At 43.2% G+C, this 21864-nt stretch overlaps 1 protein-coding gene across 4 annotated transcripts in view; it reads right to left on the reverse strand.

The window, feature by feature from the left end:
* LOC119788493 (pro-neuregulin-1, membrane-bound isoform-like) overlaps positions 1-21864 on the reverse strand; it is a 38763-nt gene that overhangs the window by 2993 nt on the left and 13906 nt on the right. For 2 of the 4 annotated variants that reach the window (XM_038292854.1, XM_038292855.1), the window contains exons 3-7: positions 20274-20412; positions 14905-14972; positions 13965-14067; positions 12108-12255; positions 11906-12021 (exon numbers count right to left, since the gene is read on the reverse strand). In XM_038292854.1, the coding sequence (XP_038148782.1) occupies positions 11906-12021; positions 12108-12255; positions 13965-14067; positions 14905-14972; positions 20274-20412 (574 nt within the window). Of the gene's footprint in view, positions 1-11905; positions 12022-12107; positions 12256-13964; positions 14068-14227; positions 14287-14904; positions 14973-20273; positions 20413-21864 lie in introns of all 4 variants that reach the window. The other 2 variants (XM_038292856.1, XM_038292857.1) reach the window with 2 other exon arrangements.

Below are 21864 nucleotides of genomic sequence, written 5' to 3' on the forward strand. Positions count from 1 at the left end.
CCATCCACCAACCCATCCACCAACCCAACCATCCATCCATCCACCAACCCATCCACCATCCATCCATCCATCCATCCACCAACCCATCCATACATCCATCCACCAACCCATCCATCCATCCACCAACCCATCCACCATCCATCCATCCATCCATCCACCATCCATCCATCCACCAACCCATCCATCCATCCATCCACCAACCCACCCAATCCACCATCCCCCCATCCATCCCCATCCTTTCCAACCACCAACCCACCCATCCTTTCCCCCAAACCCCATCCCCATCCCCAACCATCCATCCATCCACCAACCCACCCAATCCACCCCATCCATCCATCCCCCAAACCCCAACCACCCCCATCCATCCATCCATCCATCAACCCATCCATCCATCCCCCCAACCCATCCACCATCCCCCAAACCCCAATCCATCCACCCAATCCACCCCACCAACCCATCCATCCACCCAATCCCCCAAACCCACCCCATCCCCCAAAACCCATCCATCCATCAACCCCCCATCCTCATCCACCAACCCATCCATCCATCCACCACCCAAACCACCATCCATCCTCCACTATCCCACCCAAACCACCCAACCCACCCCCCATCCCCCAAACCCATCCACCATCCACCCATCCATAAAATTCCCCAACCCACCCTTCCCACCAAATCCACCAACCCATCCACCACCATCCATCCATCCATCCCCCAACCCATCCATCCACCCACCCCCCAACCCATCCACCCCTCCCCCAACCCACCCCATCCACCAACCCTTTTCCATCCTTTCCATCCCCCATCCTCCATCCCACCCATCCTCCACCAACCCATCCATTCCATCCATCCATCCCCCAAAAAAAATTTCACCACCCACCCAAATTCCACCCCCCAACCCCTTCCATCCATCCATCCACCAACCCATCCACCCCACCCCCCAAATAAATTTTATTAATAAAATTAATAAAATAATAATCCAAAAAAATTAAATATTAAAAAATAATAAAAAAAATTTTTAAATTTAAAAAATTTAATAATTAAAAAAAAATTTAAATAATTAAAAAAATTTAAATTAAAAAAATAAAAAATTTTTCCGGGGGGCCCCGGACTAAAAATAAAAATCCACCAAAAAATTACCCAAACCCAAATCCACCATCCCCCAAACCCATCCCCCAACCCCCAAACCCCCATCCCCCACCCAACCAACCCATCCCCCATAATCCCCAACCCTTCCACCCAAAACCACCCACCCACCATCCATAAACCCCCACCCAACCCATCCACCCAATCCCCCAACCATCCTTTCCATCCCCCAATCCATCCACCCACCCAACCTTCCACCCATCCATCTTTCCACCAACCCATCCATCCACCCAATCCCCATCCCATCCTTTCCATCCACCCCTCCTTTCCACCAACCCATCCACCCTTTCCATCCACCATCCCACCAACCCCATCCACCATCCCATCCACCCAAACCCCAAAAAACCTTCCCCCAAAACCCCACCCACCCACCCCACCATCCACCATCCCACCCAAACCCTTCCCCCAGCCCTTTCCAACCATCCATCCACCCACTAACCCATCCATCCATCAACCCATCCACCATCCATCCCCCCCTTCCCACCCCCAAACCCCTTCCTCAATCCACCAAACCCATCCATCCACCCCCCCAACCCATCCATCCACCAACCCATTCCATACCAAATTTAATATCCCACCACCCATCCATCCACCAACCCCTCCATCCATCCCCAGCCCACCACCATCCATCCCATCCACTCCCCCAAATCCATCCATCAACCCTCCCCCCCTCCATCCACCCACCATCCATCCACCCATCCACCCAACCACCAACCCATCCCATCCATCCCCCCCATCCCCATCCATCCATCCACCAACCCATCCATCCACCCATAAACCCCATCCCCCATCCACCCCACCCACCATCCACCCATCCACCATCCCATCCATAAAACCACCAACCCATCCAACCATCCATGAAACCATCCACCAAACCCATCCACCATCCACAAACCCCCATCCACCCCAACCCATCCATAAACCCCCGCCACCTTCCCCAACCCCCATCCACCATCCATCTACCCAACCCACCATCCATCCATCCATCCACCAACCCATCCATCCATCCACCCCCATCACCCAAACCACCATCCCACCATCCCACCATCCATCCATCCACCAACCCATCCACCAACCCATCCATCCATCCATCCATCAACCCAGCCACCATCCATCCATCCATCCATCAACCCATCCATCCATCCATCCATCCACCAACCCAACCATCCATCCATCCACCAACCCATCCACCAACCCAACCATCCATCCATCCACCAACCCATCCATCCATCCACCAACCCATCCACCATCCATCCATCCATCCACCAACCCATCCATCCATCCATCCACCAACCCATCCATCCATCCACCAACCCATCCACCATCCATCCATCCATCCATCCACCAACCCATCCATCCATCCATCCACCAACCCATCCATCCACCAACCCATCCATCCATCCATCCATCCACCATCCATCCATCCATCCATCCACCAACCCATCTATCCATCCATCCATCCATCCATCCATCCATCCATCCACCAACCCATCCACCAACCCAACCATCCATCCATCCACCAACCCATCCATCCATCCATCCACCAACCCATCCACCATCCATCCATCCATCCATCCACCAACCCATCCATCCATCCATCCACCAACCCATCCATCCATCCACCAACCCATCCATCCACCAACCCATCCATCCATCCATCCACCATCCATCCATCCATCCATCCATCCATCCATCCACCAACCCATCCATCCATCCATCCATCCACCAACCCATCCACCATCCATCCATCCATCCACCAACCCATCCATCCATCCATCCATCCACCAACCCATCCATCCACCAACCCATCCATCCATCCATCCATCCATCCACCATCCATCCATCCATCCATCCACAAACCCATCTATCCATCCATCCATCCATCCATCCACCAACCCATCCATCCATCCACCAACCCATCCACCATCCATCCATCCATCCATCCACCAACCCATCCATCCATCCATCCACCAACCCATCCATCCATCCACCAACCCATCCACCATCCATCCATCCATCCACCAACCCATCCATCCATCCATCCACCAACCCATCCATCCACCAACCCATCCATCCATCCATCCACCATCCATCCATCCATCCATCCATCCACCAACCCATCTATCCATCCATCCATCCACCCACCAACCCATCCATCCATCCACCAACCCATCCACCATCCATCCATCCATCCATCCACCAACCCATCCATCCATCCACCAACCCATCCACCAACCCATCCATCCATCCATCCACCATCCATCCATCCATCCATCCACCAACCCATCTATCCATCCATCCATCCATCCATCCACCAACCCATCCATCCACCATCCATCCATCCATCCATCCATCCATCCACCAGCCCATCCATCCACCATCCATCCATCCATCCATCCATCCATCCATCCATCCATCCATCCATCCACCAACCCATCTATCCATCCATCCATCCATCCATCCACCAACCCATCCATCCACCATCCATCCATCCATCCATCCATCCACCAACCCATCCATCCACCATCCATCCATCCATCCACCCATCCATCCACCATCCATCCATCCATCCATCCATCCACCAACCCATCCATCCATCCATCCATCCACCAACCCATCCACCATCCATCCATCCATCCACCAACCCATCCATCCATCCATCCACCAACCCATCCATCCACCAACCCATCCATCCATCCATCCATCCACCATCCATCCATCCATCCATCCATCCATCCATCCATCCATCCATCCACCAACCCATCTATCCATCCATCCATCCATCCATCCACCAACCCATCCATCCACCAACCCATCCATCCATCCATCCACCATCCATCCATCCATCCATCCATCCACCAACCCATCTATCCATCCATCCATCCATCCACCAACCCATCCATCCATCCATCCACCAACCCATCCATCCATCCATCCATCCATCCATCCATCCATATTAAACTACACTACTTTTAACTTTGCGTCAACAACAACTGTTTGTTTTCTACAAGTAGAATAACCAATTTTCTACAGAAGACGATTACGGCCACTGAAAAAATGTAAAAAGTCAACTGATTTTTAAATATTATTTCAGTTTGATAGTGAAAAAAAACTCAACCTTAATCTTAGAATTCTGACTTTAATCTCAGAATTCTGACTTCAATCTCATAATTGTGGATCTTAATGTAGATGGGCACCATGAGGGCAGAGATGTGGAGCACTCAGCTTCACTGACAAAGATGGGAGATGTTTAGGAGGAACAGGAACATATTGGTGGCGACTTTTAACGTCCCTGAGGGGTCCCTGCTGATGCTATTTCATTAATCCCTCAGATCTTAATAAACCTCAGATCTTAATAAAAAATAATAAAAATAAACGGAGACTTTTAGTGTCACCTTGTTAAATGGCAGAGCTCAGTCAGTCTTGGAACACAGTACTTTCCTTAAAGATTGAAAATTATTGTTTTCTACTTTCGGCTACTTTATATCCCAGAGTAAAAACGTAAAATAATAGAAAATATCCAAAAGGTCAACATACCATCTTCTTCTATGTCTTCGGCCTTGTGTTCATTTCCACCAAAACACCAACTATTCATCTCGATTATTTCAATATTGCTCAATCATTTTGAAAGTTTAACATCAACTTTTTCTTTTCTTTTTCATGCATTTCGACTGGTTATGTTGAAGACCTGAGCTTGCCTGGCCATCCTGCAGAGGAAGCTCATTTTAACCGCCTGTATCTTGGATCTCTTTAATGTCCATCATAACCCAGATTCCATGGGTGGATCTATAGGAACATTGACCGACCGGTAAATGGAGAGCTTTGCCTTTGAGTTCAGCTGGCTTTTTGCCACAAAGGACCAGTGCAGCGTCCTTAATATAGCAGCAGCTGCGGCAAAAATAAACCGAGTCTTAGCTTTATTTCTATAACATCAAAACTGTTATATCATCTAGAACATAAGAGAGAAAAAAACAAAACATTTCCATTCATTGAAAAAACATATTAATTTATTCGGGGTGTCTGCAAAGATGATGTTAAAAACGTTTGTCTGCAAATGTCTGTGCAGACTAAAGATGGACCCCTACCAGACATATCTGTGCAAAGCTCTTAGAACCACATACACATCATCTCACAACACAGCTCGGCTTGGAGGTATTTCTCGTCAGTAATGAGTATTCATTACATTCATTCGGAGGGCTTTACCGTATTAACAGGAGTAGCGGAGCAAGTGAAGTTAGACACTGTCGTCGAACAAAATGCAATAATTTATAAATGTTTCAAATCAGGTTGGGTCTGGATTAGCCAGCAGGTGGGTCTGCATCCATACCCCGGTCTGCTAATCCGTGACCTCTGGCCTAGGAGGTAAACTGCTGTGGAGTCAATGGACAATGGAAGCAGTTACTGTGAAATATGTAAAAATATATCTATCTAAAATCTACAATCTACGAACAACTATGAAGGCTGAAATGTTGAAGACTCCACAAGGCTCACAGTAAACATGCAGGTGAGAGCCTTTAGTGATATTGCTTCAAATAAAAAGAAAGAAAAAGAAAACAGAAACCAATGACCTGTTTGGTTGCCTCAGTTGAAATGATCCAGAGATGATCTGAAGCCTGATTTATTTTGTTTCATTCGAAAAGAAAGTCCTTTCTTTTCTAAATCTTGTCCACTTTGTGATCATGCCTGCCATCTGTGTGCAGTTCTGTTACAAACTGCAGCTGCTTTACAAATAGTCCTCCACTTTTCAAAACTGTGGGGAAATCAAAAGAAATCTAAATGTAATGAGTGCAGTTCACTGCAGATTGCACCTGTTATTACTACAAGCACAATCTTTGTGCACCTGCAAAAGGCTGGTAAGGGCTAGTCAACTATCTGTTCACATTTTATTAGCAGCTGTAGATGATTTTGAAATATTACAACGGCTCTTACATCAAGTGTTTCTCTGGGAATGGAGAGATGTTCTGAAAGATCTATGTAAGATGAGTAAAAACCAGATATTTCTAGAACTAGTAGTTGAATACTTTAGCCTAGACAAAGAGCTGAGATTAAAGTGCAATGCTAGTGAAACAGGACCAAGAGCTGCTCTAACACAAGGAGGCAAACCAGAAGCATATGCAACACTGCATGACAATAACAGAAAGAGACTCTGCAAAAATTAAAAGACAATGTCTGGCGATAATTTTCAGCATCGAAAAGTTCCACCAATACACCTACAACCATCTAGAAGAGTACAGTCAGACCATGAGTTTTAGGAGACTGTCATCACAAAACCATTGATAAATACTCCATGGATATTACAGTGCATGCTACCGAGAAAACATGGTTAATTAGGTGTCAGTCTTAGCTGAAAGGATGGATGAAAAATTCAGCGCACCAACAGAATCAGACACTAGATTATAAACTTTTAAGAAAACTGTACAATATGGGTGACCTGAAGATAAAAAATAATCTACCTCTTGGAATAACACATTTCTTTTCTATAGAAGTTGAACCAAGCACCGAAAACAGACTGCAGATTACTACAGAACTACTGATTCAAGATTCACTTCAAAAGGATATCACTCAGCAAGACACATTTCACCAAATTTGACATTTGTCAATCTGTGGATAACAAAAATAAAAACAGACACTACAGACTCAAGATCATTACAAAACCATAGACCAAGGTTGGAACAGACTTGTTCACATACTGATTAATGAATACGACTCCAATTTCTCAGAGGTAAACTACCTGCCTGATACAGAGTCAAGAACAGTTATTCGAAAGCTGAAAGCTCATGTTGCATGCCAAGGCATTCCAGATGCTGGAATCCCGATTTAATTCTACCAACTTTACTAATTGTAGTCCTATGAGTGAACTCACTGTCAGCTTTCTCTGCTATATAAAAAGTTCTGTTTACAATTATTGCTTAGTTGCTGGGTGAGTAGAGAAGTATGAGGAGTTAGAGGGACTCAACTGATCAGCAGAGGAGAATACAGTCCAGACAGACTTTTTTACTTGGATAAACCATAAAAGTTTATCCTGCTCTATTTTCTATATTTATGCTGCTATATGATTAGGCTGCTGGAGGACATAGGGACCACTTTTCCTCTTTTTGCTTCTTTCTATCTCTATTCGCCCATTCTGCAGTGTTTGTTAGTTCAACCTCTAACATTATGCTCTCTCTGCTTTTTCTCATCATAGTAGCATCATAGTGGAAGAATGAGAGGGGCTTAAATTCTGGGGAGGAGAAGTCTGAAACAGTGGCTGGAGTAAATGGGCTAACTGGGAGAAGGTGTGCAGAGGAGGGACCAGAAGGTAACAAAGGAGAAAGGGAGAGTGGCAATCAGGGGCAATGAGAGCAAAAAAGAAAGAATTGACTTTGACTGATGCTTAATTAGGAAACACTAAAAAAAAAAAAAGCAAAAAAAAGGTAATGAAACCAGGATGATACAATAAATGACAGAATAATCAAAGGAAAACAACAAGGACAGGGAAAAGTAGTAAAACTTAGAAGTAATTCCAAACAAGATCATTTCTAACAGCAAACATAGAATAGCATAAACTACCAAAAGGCAAAAAGTAAAACATAAACAAAACCAAAGTCTAGCAAAGTGGACCAAGAGACAACTTGAAATCTGCACAGTTTCATCTAGAAAAGGCTCCTGTAGAAAGTGCTGGCAAAAGGGAAAGACGTTCACTGCAATTCTTTAAAACTTTACTGGTGTAAATCACCCAGTGGCACCTGCCTCCAGTGTCAAGCTTTTAGCCAATCACAGCAGCGGTAGCGGTGTGAAGTACCACAATCTTGATCTGCTTCACAACTTATGGAGTTAACTGATAAATGAAACTCTTACCAAATGAGCAAACACCTTTTCCATTGACAAAGGCACATTTTCAATAAAGAAATAGAGGCTATTTCAGCTAAAACAAGTGCAGCCATTGGTCTTGGTCTGTCTTGCAACGTAAGACAACCCAAGCTCTTGGGGCCTGATTGTCAATATTATTTTCAAAGGTAGCATAATATCGGACCTACAACATGCTTGTTTATAATTTCCTTTATATTCCTCTAAGACAACTCGTTCCTTCCCTTCCTCTGGTCCATGTTGAGTGTGATACACTCCATGTCACCAAACAGCTGACCACCTGTAGCTCTAAATAGCCCACTTACATAGACGGTAGACACCAGTGGTGCTCATTGGTGGACACGCCTTGATTTAACACATCCCTTTGGTCACATTCTTTTCAGTCTTTTCTAAGGGTCATCATCATCATTTTTGCCCAAGCTTGTTTCATTCGTTATATTGAACATTATATTGAAGCATGGTTGAAAGCAATGTCCATTTGTTCACTTTCATGGATTTTTTTTCCAAGTTTCAAGTTATTTCTGTGACCATTGTTGTTTTTTCTTTCATTAGATGAGGGGAACCAAGAATTTTGTCCACATTTTTAACTACTTAGATGTAAAACTCACCTAAATTCACTTGCTATGACTAATCAGTTTCATTTAATCAAAGGAGCAACAAATCCAAAATCCATTTTTTCTTTTACATGAGTTTGAGTTTTTATGGTTTAATCTGAATGATGAAACTGAACAACCTTTAGCCTTATATAGATAAAAAAACACATCACAAAAACCCAGGGAAACATCCTCAACTTGATTTACTGTATATATTCATCCACATCATCCACATGTAAAATTAAGTGCTAATCTATCAGATAAGTTGCCACAGAGGATAGCAGTATCTTTCCCAGAAGTTGCTGCAGGATCAGGACTGTAGACAGTCTACCTCTCTCCTGTAGGTTGACTTGTCTCTGTTACTAATGAGACCAGGAAGCTGATTTCATCCACAAGCTGCAGGAGTTTAACAGACTGGCTGTTGGTGTACATGGACCAAATTGAAGTGGAGAAAGGTTGATGCTCCAGATGCCTGTGACAGACCTCCCTGGCCTCACAAACTACCTTCTGCCTGTCTGTAACTCAGCCGTCTACCTGGATATACAGGTGCTGGTCATAAAATTAGAATATCATGAAAAAGTAGATTGATTTCAGTAATTCCATTTAAAAAGTGAAACTTGTATATTATATTCATACATTACATACAAACTCATATATTTCAGATGTTTATTTTGTTTAATTTTGATGATTACAAATGACAACAAATGAAAATCTCAAATTCATCATATCAGAAAATTAGAATATTGTGAAAAGGTTCAAAATTGATGGCCCCTGGTGCCACACTCTAATCAGCTAATTAACTCAAACCACCTGCAAAAGCCTTTAAATGGTCTTTCAGTCTAGTTCTATAGGCTACACAATCATGGGGAAGACTGCTGACTTGACAGTTGTCCAAAAGACGACCATCGACACCTTGCACAAGGAGGGCAAGACACAAAAGGTCATCGCTAAAGAGGCTGGCTGTTCACAGAGCTCAGTGTCCAAGCACATTAATAGAGAGGCGAAGGGAAGGAAAAGATGTGGTCGAAAAAAGTGTACAAGCAAGAGAGATAACCGCACCCTGGAGAGGATTGTGAAACAAAACCCATTCAAAAATGTGGGGGAGATTCACAAAGAGTGGACTGCAGCTGGAGTGAGTGCTTCAAGAACCACCACACACAGACGTATGAAAGACATGGGTTTCTGCTGTCGCATTCCTTGTGTCAAGCCACTCTTGAACCACAGACAGCGTCAGAAGCGTCTTGCCTGGGCTAAAGAGAAACAGGACTGGACTGCTGGTGAGTGGTCCAAAGTCATGTTCTCTGATGAAAGTAAATTTTGCATTTCCTTTGGAAATCAAGGTCCCAGAGTCTGGAGGAAAAGAAGAGAGGCACTTCATCCACGTTGCTTGAAGTCCAGTGTAAAGTTTCCACAGTCAGTGATGGTTTGGGGTGCCATGTCATCTGCTGGTGTTGGTCCATTGGGTTTTTTTAGGTCCAGGGTCAACGCAGCCACATACCAGGAAGTTTTAGAGCACTTCATGCTTCCTGCAGCTGACCAACTTTTTGGAGATGCAGATTTCATTTTCCAACAGGACTTGGCACCTGCACACAGTGCCAAAGCTACCAGTACCTGGTTGAAGGACCATGGTATCCCTGTTCTTAATTGGCCAGCAAACTCTCCTGACCTTAACCCCATAGAAAATCTATGGGGTATTGTGAAGAAGAAGATGCAATACACCAGACCCAACAATTCAGAAGAGCTAAAAGCCACTATTAGAGCAACCTGGGCTATCATAACACCTGAGCAGTGCCACAGACTGATCGACTCCATGCCACGCCGCATTGCTGCAGTAATACAGGCCAAAGGAGGCCCAACTAAATACTGAGTGCTGTACATGCTCATACTTTTCATGTTCATACTTTTCAGTTGGCCAACATTTCTATAAATCCTTTGTTTTTATTGGTCTTCAGTAATATTCTAATTTTCTGATATGATGAATTTGAGATTTTCATTTGTTGTCATTTGTAATCATCAAAATTAAACAAAATAAACATCTGAAATATATGAGTTTGTATGTAATGTATGAATATAATATACAAGTTTCACTTTTTAAATGGAATTACTGAAATCAATCTACTTTTTCATGATATTCTAATTTTATGACCAGCACCTGTAGCTGGAACGATGATGGAGAAGGCTGTGGTAAAGTCAGACTACCTGCATGCTGGCATGGGACCAGGAGTAGTCCCGATTTGTTGGCTGTTTAGGTTTACTATAGAAGATCCAGGAAAGTCTCTGATAGGTTTAAAGGAATAGTACACCCAAAACATGATTAGCCTTCATTTTCTACTCACCCCCATGCTGAACAACACTCTGGAGTACTTTTTTGATATCTCAAATGCATCTGGAGATCTGGGAGGCTTCTTGCTGTCTGCTGACATTCAAATAATGGAGGTCTATGGCGCCCGAGGCAGAAAGGTCCATAAAAGTCCACAAAAAACGTGTCAATATTCCTCCATACTGCTCGTCCAATGTATTCCAAGTGTCCTAAGTGGGTAGCGTCCAGAATTTACTCGAAACGAAGTCATTTAGAATGTTTTTAGAGCATAAACAGTAGTGTATAGGATTTCCTAAAAGCGCGTTCACGACTCTACGGAATCCGCGGCAGACCAAACCAGATGAAAGTGCGCAGACAGCAAGAAGCCTCCCAGATCTCCAGATGCATTTGAGATATCAAAAAAGTACTCCAGAGTGTTGTTCAGCATGGGGGTGAGTAGAAAATGAAGGCTAATCATGTTTTGGGTGTACTATTCCTTTAAGGTAAGTCAAGATTCCATGGCCACAGAAGTAAAGATGGGTTTGTAATCTTTAAAATCTGTGATGCTTCTGTTTTTTTTGTACTAATGTCTGTAGGTGGTCCAGGTGTTCTACTGGAGGGAGCAGTTGATGGAGGATGCAGATGTGAAGGTGGCTGGTCTGTCCAACTAGCTTTCTGCAGCTGTTATGCTTCAGGATATTGGCCATTTCCAGATAGAGGTTGCATCACCGGCAAAGAATCAGTGCTTTACTCCCTAACTATTGAGTTGTCCTTCATATTTGGACTCTTGTACCTGTTTATGGCCCCAGATCTGAATGCAGCCTCATTTTGTACCCAAAGTTACAAAATTAAGCTGTGAACCAGAGTTTGTCATAATTCTAACTTACACTAGTCCATAAAGAAACAATGGACCATCGTTGTTTGAAAAAAGGAATATTATGAGACTTGTGCCATCAACAACGGCAAGTAAAAACTTGAATCTCAAAATATATTTTATTTTCATCTCTGGAAATGTTTGTCTTACCTTTGGCTGGAGATGTTGGTGAGTGTGGTGGGCTGATTAGCAGTTGCATATTTGCTGGAAGGAAAGGTCGTTTCTGTCTCCTCAGTTGCATGCTGCCTTGCAGAACCATTACATGGCTGTAAAAAAGTAGAAACAACACGATAAGCATCTTGATTCTTGAGATTTAGTTTTTAATACTTTTAACGCAGAACCAACACCTTACATTGACAATTTTCAAATCTTGAAGAGGCACGTTCTGACGTCCTGTAGCAGAGCTTTCTGTACCGGAGCCGTTCGCAGTATTTGGATTGTTCTTTCTCTTTTTCTTTTGGCTTTGCCTCAGGCGGTCTCGTAATTTCTTCCTTTGCTTGCTGTTTATGAAAAAAGAAAAGAAACTGAGAACAAACCAAAATCCAGTAACACAGTATTCCCTTTAAATATGAACAAGCACACTTCAAGAATGATCTAAAAATGAGTAATAATGTCTTAAAATAAGAGTATTTAACCTTCATTTGGTTAGATAAATGAGATGAACAACCAATGGAACCACTATTTCACCCTTAAAATAAGAAAGCGGAGCCAGCTGACATCAGCTCATGTTGATCTATTTATAGAAATTACCAAAACACAGTCACATGGTGTTTCATCCACACGCCTTTCAAATGGGGCTTTAGAATTTTTAATGTTTCAAAATAATTTTACATCAAATACTTTTTGTATTTCATAAAATGAAGAACATCATAGCATCCTCTTCCTCTGACTGCCATAAAGCAACAGTAAGTTATCCTTATATTTACTTACACTCACCGGCCACTTTATTAGGTACACCTGTCCAACTGCTCGTTAACACTTAATTTCTAAGCAGCCAATCACATGGCGGCAACTCAGTGCATTTAGGCATGTAGACATGGTCAAGACAATCTCCAGCAGTTCAAACCGAGCATCAGTATAGGGAAGAAAGGTGATTTGAGTGACTTTGAACGTGGCATGATTGTTGGTGCCAGAAGGGCTGGTCTGAGTATTTCAGAAACTGCTGATCTACTGGGATTTTTCACGCAAAACCATCTCTAGGGTTTACAGAGAATGGTCCGAAAAAGAAAAAACATCCAGTGAGCGGCAGTTCTGTGGGCGGAAATGCCTTGTTGATGCCAGAGGTCAGAGGAGAATGGCCAGACTGGTTGGAGCTGATAGAAGGGCAACAGTGACTCAAATAACCACCCGTTACAACCAAGGTGGGCAGAAGAGCATCTCTGAACGCACAGTACGTCGAACTTTGAGGCAGATGGGCTACAGCAGCAGAAGACCACACCGGGTGCCACTCCTTTCAGCTAAGAACAGGAAACTGAGGCTACAATTTGCACAAGCTCATGGAAATTGGACAATAGAAGATTGGAAAAACGTTGCCTAGTCTGATGAGTCTCGATTTCTGCTGCGACATTCGGATGGTAGGGTCAGAATTTGGCGTCTACAACATGAAAGCATGGATCCATCCTGCCTTGTATCAACGGTTCAGGCTGGTGGTGGTGGTGTCATGGTGTGGGGAATATTTTCTTGGCACTCTTTGGGCCCCTTGGTACCAATTGAGCATCGTTGCAACGCCACAGCCTACCTGAGTATTGTTGCTGACCATGTCCATCCCTTTATGACCACAATGTACCCAACTTCTGATGGCTACTTTCAGCAGGATAATGCGCCATGTCATAAAGCTGGAATCATCTCAGACTGGTTTCTTGAACATGACAATGACTTCACTGTACTCAAATGGCCTCCACAGTCACCAGATCTCAATCCAATAGAGCATCTTTGGGATGTGGTGGAACGGGAGATTCGCATCATGGATGTGCAGCCGACAAATCTGCGGCAACTGTGTGATGCCATCATGTCAATATGGACCAAACTCCCTGAGGAATGCTTCCAGCACCTTGTTGAATCTATGCCACCAAGAATTGAGGCAGTTCTGAAGGCAAAAGGGGGTCCAACCCGTTACTAGCATGGGGTACCTAATAAAGTGGCCGGTGAGTGTATTTATAGACAGACAGACAGATTTCCAAATTAAAGAGAAGAAAATTGTATTATTTACTTAGTTTTGCAGTAGGCCACCACACACATGATTCCAACAATTAGCAGAGCTATGCAGATCCCTGTTATTGTTAAAATGCGCTTTTGATACAGCTCCTCGGTTTCTGAAAGAAAAGAGAAAAAGACCTTATAGCAACACAATAAAACCTAATCACAAACACAGATATAAAGCCAAATAGAAAGAAAGCATTCAAAGTGATCTTTATAGAGACACGGGGAGCTGTTAATGATGCAGGAAGAAGGAGAGAAGAATAGGAGACATACTGTAATAGCTGGCCATTACATAGGTTTGGCAGCGATCACCAGTAAACTCACTTGGACACCTAAACATAAAAGACAAGAGACAGAGAAGAGACAAAAGGGTGTTAGTTACAAAAGATCTGAGTAAAACCCACAACAGTCATCACTGGTGTTAGAAGGACCGGCCAACAAGACCAAGAAGTCAAACTATATCATCTTTTAGTCATTCTCTGACCTTCGTGTTTTAGTTTGTCTGCTGTCATCCACTGACGGATGGTTGGGGTCGGCTAATTTCCCCAACAGGTCGGTTTAATCCGTCTCTTTGCAACAGACTGAAATTTGCATGTACTTGTACAGCCACCGAGTCCAGACCTTCCCACTTACACATTCCTATATGTTTGAAATCACAGGGTTAGTCTGAATAGAGGAAACAGTATGTCGGACATGTTTGTCTGACTCTTGGAAACCAGCACAGCCCTTTGATGAGATGGGTTACAACATGGATGACGTGTGATGAGATGGGAAGTACATGCAAAATTCAGTACAGCGATCTGCAAAGGCAACAAACAACAATCCCCACGTTGTCTGTATTACAGGTTACCAGGGAGACGGGGGTTTCTCCGTCATGTCTTGAGGAGAACATGACTTGGGTGAGACACCAGTAATGACATGTGGGACTGAATACAGCTGTGTTCACATACGTTTTGGGTCTGAGACTTTCTTAAGCACAGCCTGTTCACATCGGTGCCCAGTGAATCCGGCCAAGCACCTGGGTGATGAATAGAAGGGAGAGGAGAAACACAATACCTATGTGTTACATACAAACCAGCATAAAAACACCAACAAACACGGCAGAGATCCAGGAGAATCATCTTTATCAGCAAAAACAAACGTGTCACTATGTTTTATGCTGGTGAAGATTCCCAGTCATCCAGGTCACAGTCATTCCAAAAAAGTAAAAAAAACAATCCCCTTGACTTTGTTTCCAAGTTTGAAGCTGTTTCTCTTCCATCCAGGAAGATTTTTCAATTCAAAATGTCAGAAATAGCATTGAGTTCCAGGTTTTATAGAGTGGACGAAAGCTGAGCCTTGTTTTGGCTTAGAAAACATGCAAATTGATCCCGATGAGTGGGTCTGCCCTGATGGAATGGGAACATTTTGTTTCTTTCTTAGCCTGTAATACTGAAACCTGTCTATGTCTCTAGTTTAAAAAGCTTCCTGGATGGGAAGCGAAACGTCTTCAAACTGGAAACAAAGTCCAGCTGAAGGGTCGCGGTGGGGCCGGTACCTATCTCTGGCATACGGGCGGCCAGACTGGACAGGATGCCAATCTATCACAGGGCAACAGAGAGACACAAAGACACACAACCATCCACACACACACTCACACCAGTCATGTTTTTGGTATGTGTGAGAAAGCCGGAGTACCCGGAGAGAACCCTCGCAGGCACAAGCAGAACATGCAAACTCCATGCAGAAGGATCCCAGCCTGGGGATCAAACCCAGAACCTTCTAGCTCAGGGGTGCTCAAGTCCAGTCCTCAAGAGCTACTATCCTGCAACTTTTTGATGCACCCCATTTTTAACACACCTGAATCAAATGAGTGGCTCATTACCACACCTCTGCTGGGCTAAATGAGGGGATTGAGCCTTTGGATTCAGGTGTGTTAGAGAAGAGATGCATCTAAAAGTTACAGGATTGTAGCTCTTGAGTACTGGACTTGAGCACCACTGTTCTAGCTGCAAGGCTACCCACTACAACACAATGCTGCCCCTTTGAAAATTCAGTACAAACAAAGACAATTAGTTTGTCCACTGAAGCTAAAAAAACAAAATTATTTAGTTTTGTGGTCGGAAAATGTATTTTATTTTATTTCATTTATTAGTTGATCCTATTTACTCACTATAAAAGTTTCACTCAGTCTGTTTCATCTGTAAGGCCACACCATTCCCCTGCAGGAGGCTGTTTGTAGACCAGACATAGCTTCTTCCCATAACAAACCAGATTCTTTCTCAAGGTTTATTAATAACATGTTACTGTGCAACCAAAGTGTCTGATTGTAAGTAAGGGGGAGCGAACGCTGCCCGGATCAGAACAGGGCTGATTACCAAGCAATCATGAACTGTCCTTTTTTGCAAAAATATCAGAATAAAGTGCCGACTGAGTGAAATCCACCCATCTGGGGTGAATAGTTGAATACTTTATTCCCACTAAACATATTTCCAATAAAGATTGGCAAGACAACTAAGATCATTTTATTTAAAAATCTGATAAATTCCAGTCTGTGACCTGAATATAAACCCTGTAGTGCAATGAACGCATAATTCAGTGAAAACATGAACTCTGGTGATGAGGCTGAATTTCCAGCTCCTCTTACTGAGTCGGAACTGCTATAACAGTTGGATCCATATTGGGGAAATGATGTCTATGTTCATCAAGCTCTTTACAGCACTTCAAATTATCCCTCCTTTCCATTCTGTGATAAGTAAGTAATACAATTTGAATTGCGGTCCTCATCTTTTTCTACTTCTCGAGCCAAAATTACTTCCATGATTTCTGGTGATGCTGGATGGCAGATGGGTTCCCCTGTCATGGTTTTGGTTCTGTTTTTAATTAACTTTGCTCCATGTTTCCTTGCTTTATTGGTTTAATTCCTGATTTTTTGCAGTTTCTAGATTTATGTTAGTTTTCAAGTTTTTCTGTTTTCCTCTGTTGCCCTCTTGTGTGTGTTCCTTTCCCCTTGGCTCTCTCGTTGTCTCCTCTCACACCTGCTCCTTATCCGCTCGTTAGCCCTGCCTTTATCTCAGTCAGCTATATATTCTCTCGCTCTGCTGTCACTCCTTGTTGTTTCCTTGTTGTTGCTGGTCCTGTCATCGCTGTTGTCTTCTTACCTCGTCTCTCCCTGGCTCCTCGTGCATGTTTTCCCCTGACAAAAAATCACCTCAGCCTCCATGCCTCTGCATTTGGGTCCTCTAAACCTCAACCAACCCTGCCATCCCTGTATGCTACAGATTCAAGGACTTTCCTAGACAACTCACCATAGCTTTTGACCCCACCTGAAAAAGAGTGATCTCAATTTCTGAAACTTTGGCAAGTCAACAGGCAGGCAACTCAATACATGATTGAGCTTCATACCCTTTGTGTTTAAAGTATTCAGATGAGGCGTTATTAATGTTACACCAAGGGATCAACGAGGAGATTGAAGATGAAGTTGCCTTGAGATTTTTCTGAGCGGTTGGTTGATTTAGAGATTCTCTCTGCCAAGATTGCTGTGAGGCTTCATCAGAACGGCACCCACCTTATTTTCATGCAGCCAGACTGCTTCCCACTTCTTGGAGCTATAAAAAAAAAACCGACTGAATTGAATTGATCCCAAGGAGCCTATGAAGACAGGCCAGTCCCGTTTCCCACCACAGGGGTGGGCGCAGATGTTAAGGAGGGGTTTATGTTTTTATTGTACAGTGTTCCTACTGAGTGAAAAAGAAAAATCAAATAAATCCTCAGTTTTAACTTTTATCTAGGCAACAGTTCTACCTGATGGTCATTCTGCTTTGAACTAGCCAGGCCCTTAACATTAATCTATATTCCTCTTCTAAAAGGGAAGATGTTTTGCTATTCTTCATTACGTCCTACACTGCAAACAACGCACAAGATTCATCCCACCAAATTAATTACTGGGGACACCATTGTGACCCATTTTCTATACTAATCATCAAGTTCTAGTTATCTTTAAGGTGCCCCCCCAGGGATGGTGTGGTATTGCAAGGACGCCTCTTGACTAGTGTCAGTTCAAAAGATAACTTTTAACAGAATTTTAGAACATTCAAGAAAGCTCAATGTCCACAAAGCTTGATGTCAGGAATATCTATCAGCTTGTTCATGTCGAGGAGGGAAACGAATGGAAAACATTCTAAACATTAATAAAAAGACAGGCTAACATTAGCCCTGACCACTGCATACGGGCTAGCATTAGCCCTGACCACTGCATACGGGCTAACATTAGCCCTGACCGCTGCAGACGGGCTGACTTTAGCCCTGACCATTGCAGAAGGATTAACGTTAGCCCCCACCGCTGCAGACGGGCTAATGTTAGCCCTGAACACTGCTGCAGACGGGCTAACGTTAGCCCCGGCTGCTGCAGACGGGCTAACGTTAGCCCTGACCACTGCATACGGGCTAACATTAGCCCTGACCGCTGCAGACGGGCTGACTTTAGCCCTGACCATTGCAGAAGGATTAACGTTAGCCCCCACCGCTGCAGACGGGCTAATGTTAGCCCTGAACACTGCTGCAGACGGGCTAACGTTAGCCCCCACCGCTGCAGACGGGCTAATGTTAGCCCTGAACACTGCAGACGGGCTAATGTTAGCCGTGACCATTGCAGAAGGGTTAACGTTAGTCCCCACCGCTGCAGACGGGCTAATGTTAGCCCTGAACACTGCAGACGGGCTAATGTTAGCCCTGACCACTGCAGACGGGCTAACGTTAACCCTGACTGCTGCAGACGGGCTAACGTTAACCCTGACCACTGTAGACGGGCTAACATTAGCCATCATCAATGACCCCTCACCCCCCCACCATGGACTGATCTCCCTGCTGCCCTCTGGGAAGAGGCTTCACAGCATTCAATGCAGGACCAGCAGGTTCTGCAGCAGCTTCTTCCCCACCGCCATCACACTGAAGAACTATTTAAACTCTAATCAAGACATATTTGCACTACCAACATTGCTGATTTTTTAAAAATCCCCTTAAATAGAACACAACTCAATGTTCTACTGCATTTTGCACCGAATTTATTTATTTGCAAACTTTTCATATTAATGCTTTTTGCACCAGGATTTTAAACTGGTTTTACTTTTCTCCTACACCGTTTACATGCTGATCACAGAAATGATAATGTTCATTTCACTGTTGTAACCTGCTTATTCATTGTTTGAAGCTGTTTGCATCGAAATTTTGCTTTGTACACACTCTGTGTATACAAAATGACAGTTTGTCAAAGTCTAATTAAATTTTGCAAGTAATCTCTCCCTCTTCTACTCTGCCTTTGTATCCACATCAACATCCATAGATTCTGACATCACTGCATCGTATCAAAAGGGACCGTACTTTGATATAGGATGTGCTGCTTTGGCTTATGGTTGCAAACGCAGTGCAAATGAATCGGTACTGCTTTCTTTTACAGTACATCAATAACTATGTAATATGATGGTAATAACATAGCAAGTCACACTATAGTACTTGGTAACAAAAGGGTTAGGGTAAGTACCCTGAAACTAAGGTATATAACTTTAAAATAATAACCTCAATGTAATTATTCCAATTATATGTAACAAGTAACAATGACGTCTTTTGGTGGATAATTACCGTTAGATCACCAGATATATTTCTATTATTGGCCACCACCTACCAACGGCTTACATTGGAACTTTTGATCAGGAAAATTAAATATTAATAAATTGAACTCAAGTAACATATAAATAAGAACATATTTAGGAATGTCGGCTTGCTGTCTTCTAGGTTTGGTTTTCTGTTATATACTAAGTAATAAAATCCATTTTACCAGATAATAACACATTAATTTATTGCTGTCTGAGAAATTAATGAGTTACCTGCTAATAACGGTTGAATTTTAAGAAGTTTGACTTTACCTCGTCTGCCTAAAATTTGAAGCACAGCACTTACTCCACAAAGTTTTTCTTGTTACCTCGTAATAAAGTTAAACTTTCTATGTTATTACCAGGTTATTAATGTACTGTAAAAGATAGGTTTACCAATAAATCATTTCACAGCAAATTTTAAAAAATACCTGCAAACAAACCAATGAGAATAGCTATTCTTTCTGCCTCTCTACCCGATGTCATCAGTCTTTGGTTTTCTTTGCTATGGTTTTTCATCTTTCACTCTTTTCTACAGATTTATTGACAAGCAAATAAATACAAATATCATGATTTTCAAGCCCCAAACACAATTATCCAGCAACAATGCACCAGTAATGATATTTGGCCTTATTTCCTGTAACAGTTATTGCAGATTTATTCCCTTAAATCCAAAGAAGTCCTTCTCATACCTGCATAGAAACTTTGTGCTGCCAGGCATGATTTCCAGCGTGAAGCATTCCCCTCCGTTAACGCAGTAGGTCTTCTGGCTGTTACTGCAGCGCATTATGTGGCTGGAGCTCTTAGCTGTAGTGGAGGTGCTGGTGGTAGCTGCAGAACGACAAACAAGGAAAAACGCATGCAAATGAATTACAGCAAGTCATTTAACTAAAATTCATTTTAAATTATTTATATCTCAGGATGAGGGATCCGGACTCCAAATCGTTTTCTGATCATTTGGGACTTTTATTGGAACAATAATACTAAATAAATATTATTATTATTATAAAAAAATATTTGTATTAACTAGCATCTGCAAGACCTTTTCACAACACATCTGTCATTGCAAAAAGTCAGAACCCAATGGACACAACGGCCGTTTTTCAGTCTGTGTACTTGTGTGTCCTCGTGTCCTCGTGAAACGTCATCAGCTTCACAATGTTCCAATTCACAAAACCGAGAACGGACAAAGTCCCCGGATGTTGTTCTGGCCCCTCCCTCTTTACCCAGCATGCATCAGAGCAGACTTGTCCGTTCTCCAGACTGACAGCTGTCCCAGCATGCACTGCGGCAGCAGCAGCTTCCAGGTTAGCGCTCACAGAGCTCAGAGCATTAAAGGAATAGTACACCCAAAACATGATTAGCCTTCATTTTCTACTCACCCCCAAGCTGAATAACACTCTGGAGTACTTTTTTTTTTTGTCCTCTCAACATCAGGACCTTTTTTTTTTTTTTTTATTACGCACTAAATCAGTAGGTTGGCCATATAGTGAAGCTTAAAGTATAATATTCTCTCCTCAAATGATTTTGAAATGTACTTTTATAGAACTACAGCAACAGAAAAGAGAACTTTTAACTTAAAGGAATAGTACACCCAAAACATGATTAGCCTTCATTTTCTACTCACCCCCATGCTGAACAACACTCTGGAGTACTTTTTTGATATCTCAAATGCATCTGGAGATCTGGGAGGCTTCTTGCTGTCTGCTGACATTCAAATAATGGAGGTCTATGGCGCCCGAGACAGAAAGGTCCATAAAAGTCCACAAAAAACGTGTCAATATTCCTCCATACTGCTCGTCCAATGTATTCCAAGTGTCCTGAGTGGGTAGCATCCAGAATTTACTCGAAACGAAGTCATTTAGAATGTTTATAGAGCATAAACAGTAGTGTATAGGATTTCCTGAAAGCGCGCGCCGGCGCGTTCATGACGCTACGGAAGCCGGCAGACCAAGCCAGATGAAAGTGCGCATTCAGCGTCTGCTCTGCCAATAATGCAAGCGTAGAAGAAGAAATGTGCTGTTTACCTGTTCAAAGAAAGAAACAACGAAAGGAAAATGTCTGAGGACTTCAGTGTTGAGGAAGAGCATGAGTTCTTTGCCGAGCTGAATGCGCACTTTCATCTGGTTTGGTCTGTCGGCTTCCATAGCGTCGGGACCGCGCATGTGCGCGCTTTCAGGAAATCCTATACACTACTGTTTATGCTCTAAAAACATTCTAAATGACTTCGTTTCGAGTAAATTCTGGACGCTACCCACTCAGGACACTTGGAATACATTGGAC

This window comes from Cyprinodon tularosa, unplaced genomic scaffold, assembly GCF_016077235.1.
Source record: "Cyprinodon tularosa strain WSP-4 unplaced genomic scaffold, ASM1607723v1 ctg318, whole genome shotgun sequence".
Lineage (NCBI taxonomy): Eukaryota > Metazoa > Chordata > Actinopteri > Cyprinodontiformes > Cyprinodontidae > Cyprinodon > Cyprinodon tularosa.